Source organism: Microcaecilia unicolor, chromosome 10 (genome assembly GCF_901765095.1).
Source record: "Microcaecilia unicolor chromosome 10, aMicUni1.1, whole genome shotgun sequence".
Taxonomy (NCBI): domain Eukaryota; kingdom Metazoa; phylum Chordata; class Amphibia; order Gymnophiona; family Siphonopidae; genus Microcaecilia; species Microcaecilia unicolor.
Genome location: NC_044040.1, coordinates 218,464,732 through 218,484,671, shown reverse-complemented (window position 1 = coordinate 218,484,671; position 19,940 = coordinate 218,464,732). Strand labels below are relative to the sequence as shown.

Genomic DNA, 19,940 nt, shown 5'->3' with positions numbered 1-19,940 from the left:
TCCGATTCTTTTTTTTTAATGTTTGTATCATGACTTGCGTCATTGTCTTAAACTGTTTTTTTTTTTTTTTTAATAAACCACTTAGACTTCTGTGATGGTGGCATTACAAATCTTAATGAAATGAGGTGCCTCCCCTTTTATTGTTATCTCTGCAAAGGGCTGATTTTCATGAAGATGTGCAACAGCTGCATTGCACATGGCCTTTTTAATCTAATGCTGTACATTGAAGTTCAGCCACAGGCCAAGCTCAGCAGAGTAGACATAACCAAAAATCCCTCCTCTTCTGCTCTGTGGTGGGAGTTGGATTAACGTGTGCTATCTGATCCTTGTAATCAAGTAATATAGCTGCTTGGAAAGGGAAAGAGAAGATGCCATCTCAGTGGGTCCTTCTACAATTACTTGCTCTTGTTCTCTACAGCATAGGATTCATAAGAATATACAGGCTTCGTGAGTAAGCGCTTCACTTCATAAGAGGGTATCAGCCAATTATTCCTTAGTGCAGACCTGGGAATATTGCTTCTAATAGTACTGGCGTTGCCATCAAAGCCCACTCAAGCCCACCTAGATAAGTCTAGCCATAATGGAGCCACAGACCATAGAAGTCTGTCTGACATTGGCCTTGATTTTCAATTACTGGAGTTACCATCTAAGCACCACCTCCCACGGGAAAGCATTCCAGGCATCCTTCACCCTTTCCATGGAAAAAGTCAACGCCTCCCCCCTCCCCCGCAACCTTAGTTCATGTCCTCTAGTTCTGCTTCTTAGTAGGTGACGGCAGAAAAAGACCTGTACGGTCCATCCAGTCTACCCAACAAGATAAACTCATATGCACTACTTTATATGTATACCTGACCTTAATTTTTATCTACCATTTTCAGGGCACAGATCGTAGAAGTCTGCCCAGCACTAGTCCCGCCTCCCAGCCACCGGCCCTGCCACCCAATCGCCCCCTTCTCTAGAAAATATTTGTTTGCATATTAATACCTTTCAGATTTAAACGCCTGAATCTTATCGCCCCTGTCCTGCCTTTTCTTCTAGGGTATACATATTCAGTTCCTCAAGTCTTTTCTCATACAGATTTTGGTCCAAACCCCATATCTACTACTACTACTTATCATTTCTATAGGGCTACTAGACGTACGCAGCGCTGTACACTTGAACATGGAGAGACAGTCCCTGCTCGACAGAGCTTACAATCTAATATCATTTTTGGGCCTGGACTGATGTAGGAAAAACTAGAAGTAGAGATTGTAGATAATTTTAGGCTGATGATATATTTCTAATTGATTCTGGTTAGGACTGCTTGAGAATTAACTGTGCCAATAGTGTCTGTCAGATGCAGATGGGTGTGGTGACCTGTCGTTCACACTTCTCGTCTCACTCTTCTCTTGTAGGTGTCGGCAGGAATCGCTTGGGCTACAGAGGGCGAATAACGGGGAAAAGACGTCCCTATGGGCTTATTACGGGCCTGGCAGCCAGAAAAGCATCAGTTATGCACAAAGGCATCAGCCCTTTGAACCGGCCACCACTGAGTGAGAGGGTAGGAAGGCCACACTTTTTTGTTGTTGTTGTTGTTCTTCTGCTTTAGTGTTCATGACGTCTGTGTGATTCTGCTCCAAACTAGCACAGTTTAAAACTGAATCTGAAAAACATTTCTAAAGGTCAACATCTTGACATTCATGTGAATATTCAGCTTATAAATTCCTATTAAGAAAGATACCATCCCTGGAGTACATGCTGAGGAGGCAGCTTGTTTGCTGCAATGCAATGGCTAGTTCGGTGCTGGAGCACTCTGGAGCTTGCAGTAAGCCTTTGCAATGGGAAGTTGGTTCTTCTACTCCACTGAGTACAGTTGCCTTAGCGAAATTTCTCCGGGGTCCACTGTTTCTATATCTCCCTAAAATCAGCAGCAGTACTGGCAGACTGCTCCCTTGTTTTAGGGTTCACCTGAGCCCTTTAACCAAGTAGTACAGTTCTCTTTGATGACCAAACAGAAAAGCTTCATTAGACAAAAGTAGAATAATAACTTATTGAATTATAAGCTATCCTTTGGAAAATACCACCAAGATTTATACAATGTGAGCCAGATTCACTAAATGGCTTCTAAAATGTAGACGTGTTGGAATAAAGCTCATAGCGCTATTCTATAAACCACGTCTACATTACATTAAGGCACGGTTTATAGATTAACACATAGGCTGAGGGAACGTGCCTACGGTTTGGTGCGGCCGTGTGTACCACTGAAAATCTGGTGTAAATACCTGCTCCTAAATGTACACGCTTTACCCTGATTTGTATAAATGCACTTCATTTTGAGTTTAAAAAAGGTTTGGAAGGCTTCCCAAAGGAAAAGTCCATAGACCATTATTAAAATGGACTTGGGCAAAATCCACTTTTTATTTCTGAGATAAGCGGCATAAAACGTTTTGTACTTTTTTGGGATCTTGCCAGGTATTTGTGACCTGGATTGGCCACTGTTGGAAACAGGATGCTGGGCTTGATGGACCTTTGGTCTGTCCCAATATGGCAATACTTATGTACCCCTTTTCAGCTACACACGTTGGAATTTACATGTGCCTCTTTTTAGAATTAGCTTAAAAAAGAAGCGCGCATAAATTCACATTGCCAATTAGTGGTGACAATTGGTCGTTACTGGCCAGTTATCAAGACTAATTGGCTTGTCACTCATGGCGAGTGCGTAAATGGGCATGCACCTAATTTAACGCACACTACCTGCCACACGTTATATAGAATCCGTGAGTTTATGTTAGAACTACTTTCAGAACGAGGGAACACGCTGATTAGTGGCAGGGGATATGGTAGTTCTAATTTCATGCTCTTCTGTCTTCAATTCATCTACTAACAAATTATAGACCATTTAGAGGGGCTGTGAAAACCTTTCTCTTTCTACATTTTTTGCTATGTAGAGAATATCAGGAGATTGCTTACTTGTAACTGGTAAACAGGGTTGATTTTTATATATATTTTTACTTTGTTTAATAGTGTTAGGATAGGATGATTATGGTTCTATTCTATGTAATTCCTGGATTGTCCCAGTCTTCTTTTCTGTAAGCCACATTGAATGTAATGTAATGCTCTGTGATGCATTTGTTTTATGTATGATTCTACAGAATATTCAGAGGCAGCGTCCAATGTTCAAAAGGGAACGAAACCTACAGAGGTCATCTGAGTTCCAGAGGATACCTTCTGTGGGTTTAAGAAGGCCTTTTCCTTGGAGGTGAGAGCTCACAGGAACAGAATTTCATCACCTGCTTTGGACTCCTTTCTTGGCAAAGCTGGACTTTTTACCTTATAGGGAGCCCCAGGGTGGTGGATGGAAGCTAGCAAAGGCTGCTATTGCTTTAATAATTGAATGGAGTCAAGGTTTTTTCAACAGTAAGTTTGTTTGATTAAATTACTATGGACTGTGCTGAAAGGGAAAATAAATTTAAATGTAGTTTTCCTTCTTATCCTGCTAGACCAGTCCAGACTGATGGGTTATGCCACCCTACCAGCAGATGGAAGCAGAGACCTGAGGTTTCCAGTGACATCAGCAGTATAAGGACTGGGGCAGTCATAGCCCAGCCCTCAGCTTTAGCCATGAAAGCCAGCTCAATAGCCAGGTCTACTACTACTACTTATAATTTCTATAGCGCTACTAGACGTACGCAGCGCTGTACACTTGAACATGAAAAGACAGTCCCTGCTCGACAGAGCTTACAATTTAATTAGGGCAGACAAACAGGACAAATAAGAGATAAGGGAATATTAAATATATAAATATATAAAATATTAAAAGTGAGGATGATAAAATAAGGGTTCTGAACAAGTGAATAAGGGTAAGGAGTTAAAAGCAGCATCAAAAAGGTGGGCTTTTAGCTTAGATTTGAAGATGGCCCGAGATGGAGCTTGACGTACCAGCTCAGGAAGTCTATTCCAGGCATATGGTGCAGCAAGATAAAAGGAACGGAGTCTGAAGTTAGCGGTGGAGGAGAAGGGTGCAGATAAGAGATTTACCCAGTGAACAGAGTTCCCGGGGAGGAGTGTAGGAAGAGATGAGTGGAGAGGTACTGAGGAGCTGCAGAGTGAATGCATTTATAAGTCAATAAGAGGAGTTTGAACTGTATGCGGAAACGGATAGGGAGCCAGTGAAGTGACTTGAGGAGAGGGCTAATATGAGCATAGCGACACTGGCGGAATATTAGTCGTTGCAGCAGAATTTTGAACAGATTGAAGAGGAGAGAGATGGCTAAGTGGGAGACCTGTGAGAAGTAAGTTGCAATAGTCTAAGCGAGAGGTGATAAGAGTGTGGATGAGGGTTCTGGTAGTGTGCTCAGAAAGGAAAGGGCAAATTTTGGCGATATTATAGAGAAAGAAACGACAGGTTTTAGCAGTCTGCATAATATGTGCAGAGAAGGAGAGAGAGGAGTCGAAGATGACCCCAAGGTTACAAGCTGATGGGACAGTAAGGATGAGAGTGTTATCCACAGAAATAGAGAATGGGGGAAGAGGAGAGGTTGGTTTAGGGGGAAAGATAAGCTCGGTCTTGGTCATGCTTAGTTTCAGATGGTGGTGAGACATCCAGGCAGCAATGTCAGACAGGCAGGCTGATACTTTGGCCTGGATTCCTGCTGAGATTTCTGGTATGGAGAGGTAGATCTGGGAATCATCAGCGTAAAGATGATACTGAAAACCATGGGATGAGATCAGAGTACCAAGGGAAGAAGTATAGATGGAGAAATGAAGAGGTCCCAGGACAAATCTCTGAGGTACACCAACTGACAGTGGGATAGAAGTAGAGGAGGATCCACCAGAGTATACACTAAAGTACACTGGGAGAGATAAGAAGAAAACCAGGAAAGAACAGACCCCTGAAATCCAAGTGAGGACAGCTTATCAAGGAGCAGATCGAGAAGGATGAGGATAGAATAGAGACCTTTGGATCTGGCCAGGAACAGGTCATTGGAGACTTTAGCAAGTGTTGTTTCAGTTGAATGAAGGGGGCAAAAGCCAGATTGAAGTAGATCAAGAATAGCTTGAGATGAAAGAAAGTCAAGGCAACGGCAGTGAACACGTTCAAGTATCTTGGATAGGAAAGGGAGGAGGGAGATGGGGCAATAGTTGGAAGGATAGGTAGGGTCCAATGAAGGTTTTTTAAGGAGTGGTGTGACTACGGCATGTTTGAAGGCATCAGGAACAGTCACAGTGGAAAGTGAAAGATTGAGGATATGACAGATAAAAGGGAAGATAGGATAGTGTTAAGTAGATGGGTGGGAATAGGATCAGAGGAACAGGTAGTTAGTTTAGAGGAGGAAAGAAGATGTGTAGTTTCCTCTTCAGTGATTTCAGAAAAGGAAGAAAAGGAGGCAGGGGTTGGAGGGTTGAGAGGATGGACTAAGGGAAGGAGAGGTGGAGGTGACCTTGTTGAGAATTCAAGTTTAATCTTGTGAACCTTATCAGCAGTACTTCCCGCCTCCCAACCACCAGTCCCGCCTCCCATCAAGGGCTCTGGCACAGACCGTATAAGTCTGCCCTCCACTATCCTCGCCTTCCAACCACCAACCCCTCTTCCCCCCACCTGCTCCGCCACCCAATTTTGGCTAAGCTTCTGAGGATCCGTTCCTTCTGCACAGGATTCCTTTATGCATATCCCACGCATGTTTGAATTCCATTACCATTTTCATCTCCACCACCTCCCGCGGGAGGGTGTTCCAAGCATCCACTACCCTCTCTGTATGGTCATATTCAGACCAATAGGTTCCAATGCATGTAATTTAAATATCCATCGTTGTTCTAGCTAGAGGAGATGTTTCGCTGTCCCCCCCCCCCCCCCCCAATATTTACGTTAACTTGATCTATATCAAAACACCAAAATTGAACGAACTCGTGTTTAGTGAGCTTAGAGTGTGCTACCAATGGGGATCCTGCTTGTAACCTAGTAATACAAGACTTAAATTCTAACAATCTAGTGTTCAATTTCTGCATAGTTTTACCAACATATATTCTGTTGCAAGGACATTACAATATATATACCAATGTTTGAGCAACAATTAGTGTTTGACTTAATGAAATACCTTTTTTGATCCGCCAAATTGATAAATTTGTCACATTCTACTGTGATGTTGCACGTACGTGCATGCACCCCTTACATGTCCATGGGGTGTTATAATTTTGTGTTGTGATTTCAAGTGCGCTGGACTGAGCAGCTCTTTCAGATTCTGTCTCCAGGAAAAAGCTAAACGTATGCTATGTTGAAACAGAGGATGCTTCTGAATAATGTCTCAATTTTTCGTAATTATCTTTTTTAGCCGATGAAGAATGTCTTCTGTGAGTCATGCAGTTTTCTAAATTTTGACCGCAGACATACAGAGGCTTTTTCCTCCGCAAGTAAAAAGTAAAAAGAATGTTCAGCCATCACCACAGTTTACACTGATAGATCAACACAATATACATGTTAAAGGTTTCTGGTTGACTGTATTCTGTGTTGTTTTTTTTTCAATAAAAAATGATTTAAACTAAAACAGAATGGGCCCATCACCGACCCCTGAGGCACTCTGCTACTCACCTTCATTTCTTCTGATCAGATTCCATTTACCACCACCCTCTGCTGCTTGTTGGTCAACCAGTTTCCTATCCAGTTCACCACTTTGGGTCCTAAGTTCAGCCCTCTCAACTTATTCAGGAGTCTTCTGTGGGGGGACCGTATCAAAGGCTTTGCTGAAATGCAAGTAGATTACATCTAGCACATCTCCTTCATTCCACATTCTTTGCTGCTCTATATTTGGCTGTGGAGCATGGTTCATGCTACACCTGATGGTCACATCTAGCATGGTCCACTCATGGGTTGCTGGTCCCAGTCTCAGTTTGGTTCCTTCTCAGGAGATACTGTTCCCGGTTTCCTCTCTGTCATTTGGAAAGTCTCCATGTTTGAATGTGTGTGTATAGAATGCAACCCTAATCCTGATTCTGAACACAACAGTATGTGCCTAGTGCCCGTAGCTCCTTTGTGGGACACACTTCCATTTTTGATGATGAGCGCAGCTCTGTCATTGCATGTCTTTGTATCATCTCTATATATAGCGAAGCTCTTCCTCTGCACATACAGTGCAGCACCATCTCTGAATGTAGAGCACGGCACCTTCTATGGCTGTAGGGCCTTACTAAACTCTACAAACAGAAGTTTTCAATTCTTTACAAAAAGAATAGTAATGTCATCAGATGTAATGCTGAAGGAAAATTATTCCATAAGCGAACTTCCAAAAACAAAAAAGAATGGGAAAATAAAGCCCTGAATCTCTCAGACTTAATAGTAGGATAAACCAGAAGCAATTGGTTACAACTCCTAGAGGGTGCATTGGAATTTAATAATCTCAATAACTGAGACAAGTTCTCCGGGCAGTTGCCTTCTAAGGTTTTAAATACTAGGCATAGCACCTTAAAATGGATACGGACTTGCAGCTCGTGTTCCTGACCCCTGGACTGGTTTGCTGCATGTGAAACAGTTCTGCACCCTGGGGCTGACTGCAACTTGTCTCTGCTGACTGGAGACATTGCTGGTGAGTGTCGAGACTTATTTGAACCCAGGGTAGACACTGGAGGAGGATCACATTGACCAAAGGAGTGCTCCTTCGTGCAGACTTTGGAGGACGAGGAAGGGAGCTGGAGGAGTTTGTAATTCCTGTTGTGACTGGACATGGAAGATATGGTGTTGTCTTTGCCCGCCGAGATTCGATGATAGCCTAGAGTACTAGCTTCAATTCCTAGTTCTGCTTCTGGTCATTTCATAAACAAAGGAATATTTTTATTGACTTGTGTTAATATGCGTTCCATGAGGACTAAGGTCTTGCTGATTTATGATTTAATTCTTGACTCAAAAATTGATATTCTGTGTATTACAGAGACTTGGTTATCTGAGGCGGACTCAGTTATTTTAAATCGATTATGTCCACCAAATTATCATGTTGTCTCCCAACTGAGAATAGGAAAAAGGAGGGGGAAGAGTTTTGGTCATTTTTAAAGAGAATTAATTTTTTCCTGTGAAGTCGTTTAATCTGAGTCCTGAATGTGATGTTTTGCATCTTATTAGTTCGGCTTTTAGAATTTTGTTTTTATTGTCCACCTGGTTTTAGTACTAATTACTCAGTTTTGATTGAGTCTTTATGTGCTCTTTGAATTTCTTCTGATGATAACGATTTTATTAGGTGATTTTTAATATTCACATTGATCTTGCAGTGCAAGAACATAGTGTATCCGGTTTTATTGACATTTTGTCCTGTTTACTATGGCATCAAATTTTTTACAACACTCAACCCATGTTCAAAAGCAAAAATGTACGCATCTTGAGCGTTCCTGGTGGAAGTCATTATCATCTGAGGATAGAGAATTGTTTATAGCTGAATTAAACTAATTATCATAATTCAATTTTAGTGACTAAGAGAGAATAATTTAATACAATTGCCACTTCTATTTCTGAGTCTGGAGATCTTTTTTTCACTCTTTCATGGTTCTGAAGAAGGAAGGTTCCTTTCATCCCATTCTGGATCTCAAAGAGTGAATCAAGCCTTCAAGGTGCCCTCCTCTTGTATGGAAACTGTGCTGCACTATTGTTGCCATATGGCATGGGGAATTTCTTGCTTCCCTAGGTTTGACAGAAGCTTATCTTCATATTCCAGTTCAGCAGGGGCATCAGAGGTTCCTTCACTTCCAGTTCAGCAGGGGCATCAGAGGTTCCTTCACTTCACAGATTTGGGGAGGCATCATCAGTTTTGTTTGCTCCCCTTTGGTCAGGCCTCGGCCCATAGCACCTTTTCAAGGGTGATGTGGTGACTGTGGCTTTGCAGAAGGAAGGAATCTTGCCAGGTACTTGTAACCTGGATTGGCCACTATTGAAAACAGGATGGACCTTCGATCTGCCCCAGTATGGCAACATTTGTGTACTTATCTTGGTTCATCCACATCTGGACGATTGGCTTATTCAGACGAAGTCCTTCCAGGAAAGCAAGGAGGCCATGGCTCAGGTGGCCCAGCTGTTGCAGTCCTCAGGCTGGATAGTCAACCTAGCCAAGAGTCGGCTGAGTCAGTCACAGAGCTTAGAGCATTTGGTAGTCCAGTTTGATTCCGTAGTGGTGTTTGTGTTTCTTTTCAATGGCTGGATTCCAAAGCTACAGGCACACATTCGAGCGTTGCTCAGATACCACTGTTCGCAGGCCAGGGACTCTCTTGAGTTTTAGGGTTCATGGAGGTGGTTCAGTGGGCCAGGTCCTACATATGCAGCCTCTGCAGCAAGCCCGTCTTTCGAGGTAGTCAGCACAGACTTGGTCCCTGGAGGTGCAAATTACTTTGGAGGGCCTTTCTTAGTGGTTGCAGCCTTGTCACCTCTCAGGGGACAGGAGTTTGGATCCGCCTCCTTGGATGGTTGGAACAATGGCTGCCAGTCTCCAGGTCTGGAGAGCTGTGGTCAATAAGATGGGTATTGTGGCGCAGGGTGACTGGTTGTCAGAAGAGGCTCGGTGATTGATTAACCATCTGGAGAGGAGGGCAGTTCATCTAGCTGGTCTTTCTTTCCAGGATCTGCTTTGGGGCAAGGCCATTTGGGTCCTTTCAGACAATGTCATGGCGGTGGTCTACATCAAGGGGGGGGGGACCAAGAGTCACCACTTAGTGGACGAAATGGCCCTACTTCTGGCCTGGGTGGAGTCATTTGCAAGATCTTTCTTCCGCTTACGTGGTGGGCATCAAAAACGTCCAGATGGATTTTCTGAGCAGATGCTTGCTAGATCCAGGGGAATGGAACCTCTCTTGGTTGGGTGGAGGGGCATTACCTTGTTTTAATGTAGCTGTTGAAAGCAGGTGAGACTGATAGCTACTTTTCAGGATTATTTCTGATGCCTCTGCCCTCTCTAGTTTGAAGTCCAAAAGCTAGTAGCAGTGACTGTACAGTTTAAAGATACTTATTTCATTTGCCAATATGTTGGTAGATTCCTCATTGCCCTGTAGCTTTGCTTTAAGTACCCTAATTTAAAAGGCTTACCAGTGCAGTTGCTCATAATGTTGATTGGAGAATAGTAAACTTAACCTTACTACTTTTTGTCACACCATTTTAATGGGTAATAAAGCCTCAAGATTTTACAAATGCATACAAGACTCCTTTTTGATGAACCCTTGCATTAAACTTCAGCAAAGCTGGGAAAGACCTGGACTATCATCCTGGAGGTATTAATTGACTGACCGTTTGGTCTAAATCCGGTTAACCTACTCTTTCAGCAGGTATAACCCAATCATCCTTCTTTGTCCTTCACGGAGCTTACTTGGACACCTTCTAAACTATCTAAGATAACCAGATCAGGGCTTCCTCCACTATGTTGTTCTTGCTCTGCTTCTACTGGAAACTTGTGACATCTTCTTTTTGTATATTCTCACGTTCACACTTGCCTCAAATTTGGGAGACAATAAATGCAATCCTTCCTCTCACCTTCGCAGAGGATCTGTCATATGATTTGATAATGCTACGTTCATCAACTCCTAAACTTCAGTTGAAGATATACATCACAGACTCTTTAACACTATGATGGCTCTTGCCACTCACTTTATAATATTTCAGTGGAAGAACAATTCCCAAATAAATATTCATAAATGGTGGAGCTACCTTTGTACCATTAGAAATTTTGAAGAACCTGCAGCATTCAAATCCCACCAACTTCCCAGCTTTAGAAAAACATGGGCACCTTTTGAGCAATACATTACAGCAGTGTCTCATTAAACTAACATCTAATATATAAACATCGATGTTATCTTTTCTGCCTATCAGTAATACATTTGGTGCTTTTCTTGTTCACAAGATACAGACTCTGTATGTTTGTAATTTTATTTTTGTTGTTATTTGAAAAAGCTTGGTTACCTCACTAAATAAGTTCGTTGCCTGTTGCTGCACAGATTAGCTATGGGGTCCAGCTCTCATTGTGTCAGAGTTGCACAAGGTTCCATCAATAGCTCTTCTTGCTCTGATAAATCTCTTCTCGCCTTCAAGGGTTAGTTTATTAAAGCAAGTAATTGGCTGAAATACAAGTATGCAAGTCCCAAAAAGGGGATAAGTAGCCTTTGACTCTACAGCACTATGTATGTCCCGTAGTTCTATAGAAATATATACTAGTACTGGTAGATTTTTTTTCCTTTTGTGCAGATTTGAACTTGATTAAAGCATTCTTTGGTCAGTTGTGGGTTCAGCGCTGTTGGCTCAAATTAATTGTAATGGGCACAGGATTAATGTAGTTCACAAATGCCTGATATATGAACAAATGAACAAGTTCTTATTGAAATGGTTTTTTTTTCTTTGCTACAGTAACAGCATACCAGGAAATACAGATGATAATGACTTTTTCCTAAACCATCAAAGAGAAACCCGTCAAGCAACTTTCCTCTTTAGGCGAGGCCTGAAGGTGAGGGTTTACTGTTCTCTTCTGCTGTTTCCTACATCTGTCCCTGCAAAAGGCTTGTTTTGTGTCTTTATTCACTTGATTAATCACTCCCAAATTTTAGAGGCTTGTGAATAATTTCTTTTGGGCCTCTTTGAACTGTGGTAGACTGTGAAGAGGGTCTGAAACTGTGTGGGCAGGATAGGTTGCTGAGGGAGGACGATTGAGAAAGATGAGGTATGGATTTGTTGATATCCATTACGCGGAAAAGTTTCACGTTCTGGAGAGCAGTGAGACTCTGTACAAGCGTTGGATTTGATCCTTTAATTATTAAAAAAAAAGTTCCCTATCAAAGGCACAACCCACTTAGAGCTAGGGTTACTAATGTGCACTATCGCATTAACACATGCTAATGCCATTTAATGCGGTGGGACCTGGTTACTCATAGCATATGTGCTTGAACAGTAGTGCATGTTAAACTGCTAAGTTGGAAAGTGTTCTGTTAAATACGGGAGCTCTTTGTTTTGCCACAACTCTCAGAATGCCAGGATGTAGGGTGTAGTCAGGCAGCCCCATGTCTGGTGTTTTTTCTAAGGTTCTCTAAACTCGGGAGACGATGGCACGGATCTTTACTGTAGAACAGCGGTGTACAAATTTATTTCTCAAAGGCCACAAACGGGTCAGATTTTCAGGATATCCCTATCTTATTTAGGGTAAATATCTGAAAGTAGTCAATTCTATTAAGTAATCACACACCTTAAGAATACTAACTCATGAATTCTATAAAATATAAAATTCTAATTTGTTTAATAGTGAAAGGAGCTCAGTGGGCTCTGTCAGATATCAGCAGATGTGGAGACTTGCATCCTTTCTGCCCACAGAGAACACATGTTACAGGTGGTTTTCTCTGTATGTTGATAGATAAGAAACCACCGTCTCTGGATACTGCTTCGTTTTTCATGAAGAAATCACCCTATAAGAGGATTTACTTGTATGTTGTAAAAAGTCTGCTCCTTCCTTCAAGTTGTCTGTGTTGTGGAATCCTGGGAAATCTGGGTTTTCTTGAGTGCATTGTCTTCTCTGTTTTAATCTGATTTCATGCTTTCAGGTCCAGGCCCAGTTAGAAACAGAGCACCAGCTGGAAGAGGAGCCGGCAATAAAGAGAAGTAGACTGTAAGTGGCCAGCATCGCTAACTGCATACGGGATGCCATAGCACAAAGCCATCAAAGCTGAAAATGCATTTTCTCTAATGTGGCGAAAGGAATGCTGGTTTATGACCTGTGTTTGAATCGGGGCACTGATGGACAGTTACAGCATGATGTACCTGAAGTTACAGAAAGAATGGGGTGTGCTAGGCACTTTAGTTAGGTCTCCGATGTTTGAATTGATGTCCTGAGTAAATCCTACGTAGGTTTGTTTGGGGGGATGATCGGGTGGTGTTGTGTTGAAGCCGTCAGTAGCTGTGTATGTTAGCATAAAATTGACATGTTTGCAATGGAGGTTTTGTAAATTACTGTGATGTATAACTTTGCAGGCTTGGAAAATTTGCTGGAAGCTCAGTTATGAAATCCGCAACACACACGTTGTCCATGAAATAGATTTTTGTGCAGATATGATTTTTCACAGAAAGTTCTGCAACTTCTGGCTACCACAAGCTAATGCAGTACTGAGCAAAACACCTTTGTAACTTCTTAATTCCTGAGTGTCCTGCTGTCTGCAAGAGGTGGTTGTGAGTGTTAAGTTCATAAGCTACAGACTGTGTGCTACTTCTCATTAAGATGGTTGTTTTAATAAAAAGCAGGACATCTCTGGGTAAGTGGCTCCTGCTAACAGTAAGCTTTCTTTTCATACTAGATGGCGGACATCCTCCACAAGTGGCGGCATTCTGACTGTATCCATAGAGAACCCGGCAGCCATTCTTACACCGATGTAAGTAAAGACAGCGACCGCTGCTCTTTCTGTTCTCCCAGTGATTATCAGGAGGGCCCGATAGAACATTTTCTGTTTCCTTTGCGATTGGATATTACCGATATGCAGTGCTTAACTATGATGAATTTTGGGAGTAATATTATAAAGCATTTTTATCCACCGAAATAAGTGTTCCTGGGGTACAGATGTGTAAACGTATGTACTACTGACCCACAGCTCAAACACTCGCATGAGATGAGCATAGGTGTGGGTGAAGCCAGGACAGAGTTATGAGGTTCATGTTTATGTTGTGTGTGCATGCACAGGCTTGGGCCTTGGGGTCATGTTTGACACCTTTGTTTCTGTACATGTATCCAACAGACTATCAGCTATCCTGTGTTTCTCTTGCCAAAATTTGTCCCTTTCTGAACACATAGTAGATAACAGCAGATAAAGACATGAATGGTCCAATCCAGTCAGATTTATTTTCAGTTCATGATGAAACCAACAATGAATGTGGTGTAAAATATACAATACTCGATCCTGATCTTTCTGTGCCATAGAAATCTGCCCGGCCCTGCTCTTATGTCCCAACTACTGGAGTTGCTGTTGAACCCACTCAAGATCTGTCTTGCCCAGCACTGGGTTTAGTTCCTCACAGCTGGGGTTTCCTTCTAAGTACCACTTCTGCCCATCAACATCTTTGAGGTCATTTAAGTTTTGTTTGGATATCATCCTCTTTCTATTCAGGCATCGTCTGTGTTTATCCTGTGCCCTTTTTGAATTCCATCACTATTTTTGTCTGCACCACCTCCACCAGGAGTGCATTCCAGGCATCCACCATCCTGTCTGTGAAAAAGCTCCAGACCATTCCCAACCAGTGGGTATGTGCCCTATTACCAGCAGATGGGGAGACTGAGAACTGCTACTGAGGTCCCCGACTCCCCCACTACTTCTCACTCTCCTCAGTAGATGGTAGGTAGGTCTGTACAATCCTGTCCCAGAGGACCTGTTGGCCTATTGTAACTGTCATGTTTTGGGTTTTTGGCATCAGAAACAACCGATCTTGAGAACACTGGTTTTGTTATTGTTGGGGTTTTTTTTTTCTTAAAGTGCTTAGAAGAACCCTTAGTGGGGGTTGCAATGTTCTCTCTGCCTGTCTGCTGTGAGCCCTTGGCCTAAGGGTCCTCCTTCCCCACCCCACCCCCAAACCTTGGGCATCACAGTTGGCCTCTGCTTCCCCTTCCCTTTCTCAGAGGGGGGGGGGGGTGAAACCTCAGTTCATGTCCAAAACCCTTATGCACACATCGCCTCCTGCTAAAATGAATACAACCTGCTTTTGAGAACCACTGAAACATCTCTCTCCCTTTCAACTAGTTCTGAATTCTGCTTCACACTTCTGCCAGCGTCACTGTGCTCATATAACTCCTCAAGTCACTTCATTGGCTCCCTATCTATTTCTGAATACACTTAAATATCTGTTACTGATCTACAAGTGCATTCATTCTGTAGCTCCTCCTTGGGAACTGTTATCTGTGCCCATCCTCCACCATCTTGCTGAAGTCACTGTATTAACCTTGGTGCAGTCCTGTCTCCCCCTGTATTTCTCAGTCTGCTCAGCAGATGGTAGCTAGGTCTGTGCAGTCCTGTCTCGGAGACCCTGTTGGGTTATTGTAACCATTCTGGATGTTTGGCCTGCCTTCTTCCTTTTATAGTATAGTGATATAGTAGATGACGGCAGAGAAAGACCTGCACGGTCCATCCAGTCTGCCCAACAAGATAAACTCGTATGTGCTACTTTGTGTATACCTGACCTTGATTTGTATCTGCCATTTTCAGGGCACAGACCGTAGACATCTGCCCAGCACTAGCCCCGCCTCCCACCATCGGCTCTGCCACCCAATCTCCGCTAAGCTTCTGAGGATCCCTTCCTTCTGAACAGGATTCCTTTATGTTTCTCCCACGCATTTTTGAATTCTGTTACCGTTTTCATCTCCACCACTTCCCAAGTGGTGGAGATGAATATACATGGAATATATCTGGTCTGGGCTTCCAGGATGGTATTTTTGAACGGCATCCAAGCTTGATGTACATTTTTGAACTTTGCAGCTCTTCCTCTAAATGTATTTATTTTTAACTATTCTCATTTTTATCATAGTCTCCTTTTTGAAAGTTAAATGCTAACGTATTGGATTTCCTGTGTGTACTTACTCCAGAGGTGATATCAAATCTGATCATATTATGATCACTGTTATCAAGTGGCCCCAGCACCATTACCTCCTGCACCACATCATGTGCTCCACTAAGGTTTGCTTATTTGTGGTCTGTTTGGTCTTGTTTTCTATTCCTTCTATTGTTTTGTTTTTATTGTTTTCTGCTTATTTTGCTTTTACTGTAAAATTGTAAGACATAATGTACTGTGTGATGCATTTTTTATTATATGTAAACTACTTCGATGGCATTGCCTTAGGCGATTCATCAAATAAACATAACCTTGAACCTTAAGGACCAGGTCTAGTTCCCCCCTCTTGTTGGTTCCAGTACCAGTTGCTCCATAAAGCAGTCCTTGATTTCATCAAAGGGTTTTACCTCCCTAGCAGGCCCTAATGTTACATTTACCCAGTCAATAACGGGGTAATTGAAATCACCCAGTATTATTGTGTTTCCCAGTTTGTTAGATGGAGCCTTGGTCTGACTCAGTGTGTTCTTAAGATAGCACTACTACTAATTCAGATGATAATGACAATAATGATGATGGTGTTTTTTGCTATATGGAAGTCAAGTGTTTCAGAGATTCCCTTGATCAAAACCTGCAGACTGACATCAGCAACGTTACAGCCTGGCCCGATTTGAAGAACTTTTTATCAGACTGAATAGTCCATTTTCTGCAGGGGTGGTTGTTGAACACCTTTTTAGCTGTAACATAGTAGATGACGGCAGAAAAAAAGATCTGCACGGTCCATCCAGTCTGCCCACAAGACAACTCATGTGTGCTACTTTTTGTGTATACCCTACTTTGATTTGTACCTATGCTCTTCAGGGCACAGATCGTATAAGTCTGCCCAGCACTATCCCCGCCTCCCAACCACCAGCCCCGCCTCCCAACCACCGGCTCTGGCACAGACCGTATAAGTCTGCCCAGCACTATCCCCGCCTCCCACCACCGGCTCTGGCACAGACCGTATAAGTCTGCCCAGCACTAGCCCCGCCTCCCAACCACCCAGCCCCGCCTTCCAGCACCGGCTCTGCCTCCCAATCTTGGCTAAGCTTCTGGGGATCCCTTCCTTCTGAGCAGGATTCCTTTATGTTTATCCCACGCATGTTTGAATTCCGTTACCGTTTTCATCTCCACCACCTCCCGCGGGAGGGCATTCCACATATCCACCACTCTGTCCGTGAAGAAATACTTCCTGACATTTGCTGTGCTGGATTAATGACTCACAAGCACTCTCGCATGAGTGAGTCATTTTCAAAAATTTAGTGTTAATAAAAGCAAAGTGGTTGAATTGTAGAGCAATAAAGTTGGAATAAAAATGTTAACAATTGCATTCATTGTACTTGCAGTACTTTTACTTTTTATTCAGCTTATTATATTAGGCAATAACTTTTTAACTCAAGTAAATTTTTATTGTGTTCTTCATTGTACTTAACATTTATTTTTACTTTTACTTAAGTACTTTGACTTAGTACTTTGAACAATACTGGTAACCAGACACCTAGGCATAGATTTCCCTTAGCAAATTTACTTATCAGTTTTGTCATTTCATCATCTTTCTGCTTGATCCTCTCCTACACACCTTAATTCATTTTTTAAAATAAAACTTCTAGCAAACGTTTATCTGTATCAGATAAGTATGAGGATAAAACTAAGTGATTTCCAAATTATAAGGGTAGCTGATACATTTTCTTGTATTAGACAAAATTATTGATATTTTCCTTGTACATCTGTCCAGAAAATGTTTCTGTCATTCATAAAGTAAACGTAAGAGAGAACCAAGACCTTTATGATAAGAACAGCATAAATTATCGGTTGAGAAACCACTTTTCTATAACACTTAAGAGGAGTCTATATTCGGTAATGTAAGAAACATAAAGCTAGACTTGAGGATTATATTTCAATAATTTTTATTGATGAACATCCAAGATACTGAAAAAAACATATATAACTCACTAGGAAACATTGCATATGAAGCACAATAAGCATATAATTTATACCACATTAGTTCCTAAAAGCATTGTCATCCAATAAAGTTTTCTCCCCTTTTTTTTTTTTTTCTCCCCAAACCCTCCAATTCTATAACAATGCAGCTACCAAGAGGGAGTAGCCCAAAGAGCCTGTGTTCTGATGGCCCTCTGGTGTTTCCCCCCCAAGGACCTCCCTATAACCTTTTATTCCCACCCCTCAACCCTCCCTTTCCCATCAGACATTAGTTATGGGTCAATAGGCCACAGTCAAGGTTAGTCTATCAGTCACATATTTAAGAGGGAGCTTTTCGCTTTGGGAGCCAAGGAATCCAAAAACGGGCCCCATCTTATACAAAAACTTTTAAACTCCTTTATGTCCCCTTCTTTTATCATCATACGTTCAGTTCGTATACATTGTACCATCCGCATTCGCCAGCTCTGAAGAGATGGACCTTTCGGGGATAACCACTCTGCAAGAATGGACTTCTTGGCAAGCAAAGTAACTCGTTCTGCAAAGCTGGTAAAACCTTTCGGCTTTGGGTTAATTAAGCAGGGTTTTCCAAATAACAAAAGCGGCGAGCCGGACCATCGCGCTTTCCATAGAGCTGAAACTCCTGCCAGCAGGGCCTCCCAAAAGTTATGAATTTCTGGGCAAGCCCAGAACATGTGGCCCAATGTCGCCCCTTCAGCCTGGCACTTGGGGCACCTCCCATCTGGAGAGGCCCCCGCGTAGAATGCTCGTCTAGGTGGCATGTGCATCCGGAAGGCAAAGCGGTATTGTAAATCCCAATGGTCCGCCAAGATGGACACTCTGTGCAGCGATAACACATGTTCCTTAAGTAAACCCGGTGACACCTCTATCGATAGGTCCTTGCTCCAAGCCTCTGCATATTTGCCGAAATCCGGTTCAGAAATTGTGTCTTTAATGTGTCTTAGGTGGAATCTTAATGGGACTCTTACTTGAGATCCCAAAGTAAACGCCTCTGATAACTCCTCCTGAACATCCTCCGCCAGCAATTCCCATGACAGGCTCCTTGTATAATGTTTTAACTGCCAGTAGTGAAAATAGTCTTTGGGGTGGAGTAGGCCTCTTTTTTGCAATTCCTGAAACGATTGTAGTTTCCCTTCTTTAGTTAGGAGCTGTTGCAAGTAGATGAAGTCACGCTCTTTCCATTGTTTAAAGATGTTATATAGCATTCCTGGGGGAAATTCAGGGTTCCCACATAATGGTAGTAATGGAGTGATTTTTGGTGAGAAGTGGTGTAGTCTGCATATCCAGTTCCATGCTTTCTGCGCCTGGGGCAGGATGTTGGCTATCGTCAAGAGTGGAGAGGCTCCCCCACTCCCATGAAGACAGCTACTAAAATGGATTGGTGCAAATAAGTTCAGTTCCATAGTTGTGGCTGAGAAATCCCCAGATTTGCGAAACCAGTCTGTTACATGTCTCATGGCACTTGCAATCGCCAAGTGCCGTACACTTTGTAAACCTAGCCCTCCATAGTCTTTGGGGACATATAGTTTGTCTAGAGGAAATCTAGGTTTCTTCCCTCGCCATAGAAATTTCCTTAGCAATCCATTCAATCTCCTTTCATCCTCATTAGTGAAGTGTAGGGGTAATGTTTGGAACATGTATGACCAGCATGGTATAACCATCATATTATAAAGCGCGATTCGTCCCAAAAGGGAAATAGGTAGACCCCGCCACTGCTCTAGTTTTCTAGCAGTATCCCGCATTAATTTCCGAATGTTCACCTCATATAGACAGCTTAATGTCCGAGGGATTAATACTCCCAAATACTTCATCTCTGACCCAGCCTTCTGCAATGAGAAATCATTAGGGGGAGAGCCATCTCCATGGTCTTGCAATCTCATCACTTGGGATTTTTCCCGATTAATTTGAAACCCTGATATGTCTCCAAAGCTGTCTATCTCTTTTAAAAGAGTTGGTAAAGCTACCCTTGGATCTGTAGAAACAATTAACAAATCATCTGCAAAAGCAAGTGTCTTAACCCGTTCTCCTCCCACCGTCACCCCTGCCACCCCTTCCCTTCGCTGAATGTTTCTTATCAGTGGTTCTATAGCAATAATGAACAGGAGAGGGGACAGGGGGCATCCTTGTCTGGTTCCTCTTTCTATATCAATTTGTTTAGTTTTTTCTCCATTAATCAGCACAGCTGCTTTGGGATTAGAATAAAGAGATCTGATGGCCCCTAATGCCCAGCCTTTCACACCTACAAACTGTAGTACTTCAAACATATAATCCCATCCTACCTTATCAAACGCTTTTTCAGCGTCCAGGCTAACCAGCATTGTTTCAAATCCCGCCTGCTGAGTCTGGGCCAAGGCTAACAGTAATCGCCGTACATTGGTTCCTGCGTGCCTATTTCGAATAAACCCCACTTGTTCTTGACCAATAAGCTTGGGTAGGCTCTCCT

General features: G+C 42.6%; 1 protein-coding gene across 1 annotated transcript in view; it reads left to right on the top strand.

Moving 5' to 3' along the window:
- The window catches only part of FYTTD1 (forty-two-three domain containing 1), a 60,901-nt gene that overhangs the window by 30,508 nt on the left and 10,453 nt on the right, over window positions 1-19,940 (top strand). The window contains exons 3-7 of the mRNA XM_030216300.1: window positions 1,395-1,540; window positions 3,132-3,238; window positions 11,339-11,435; window positions 12,520-12,584; window positions 13,267-13,341. Of these exons, the coding sequence (XP_030072160.1) occupies window positions 1,395-1,540; window positions 3,132-3,238; window positions 11,339-11,435; window positions 12,520-12,584; window positions 13,267-13,341 (490 nt within the window). The remainder of the gene's footprint in view (window positions 1-1,394; window positions 1,541-3,131; window positions 3,239-11,338; window positions 11,436-12,519; window positions 12,585-13,266; window positions 13,342-19,940) is intronic.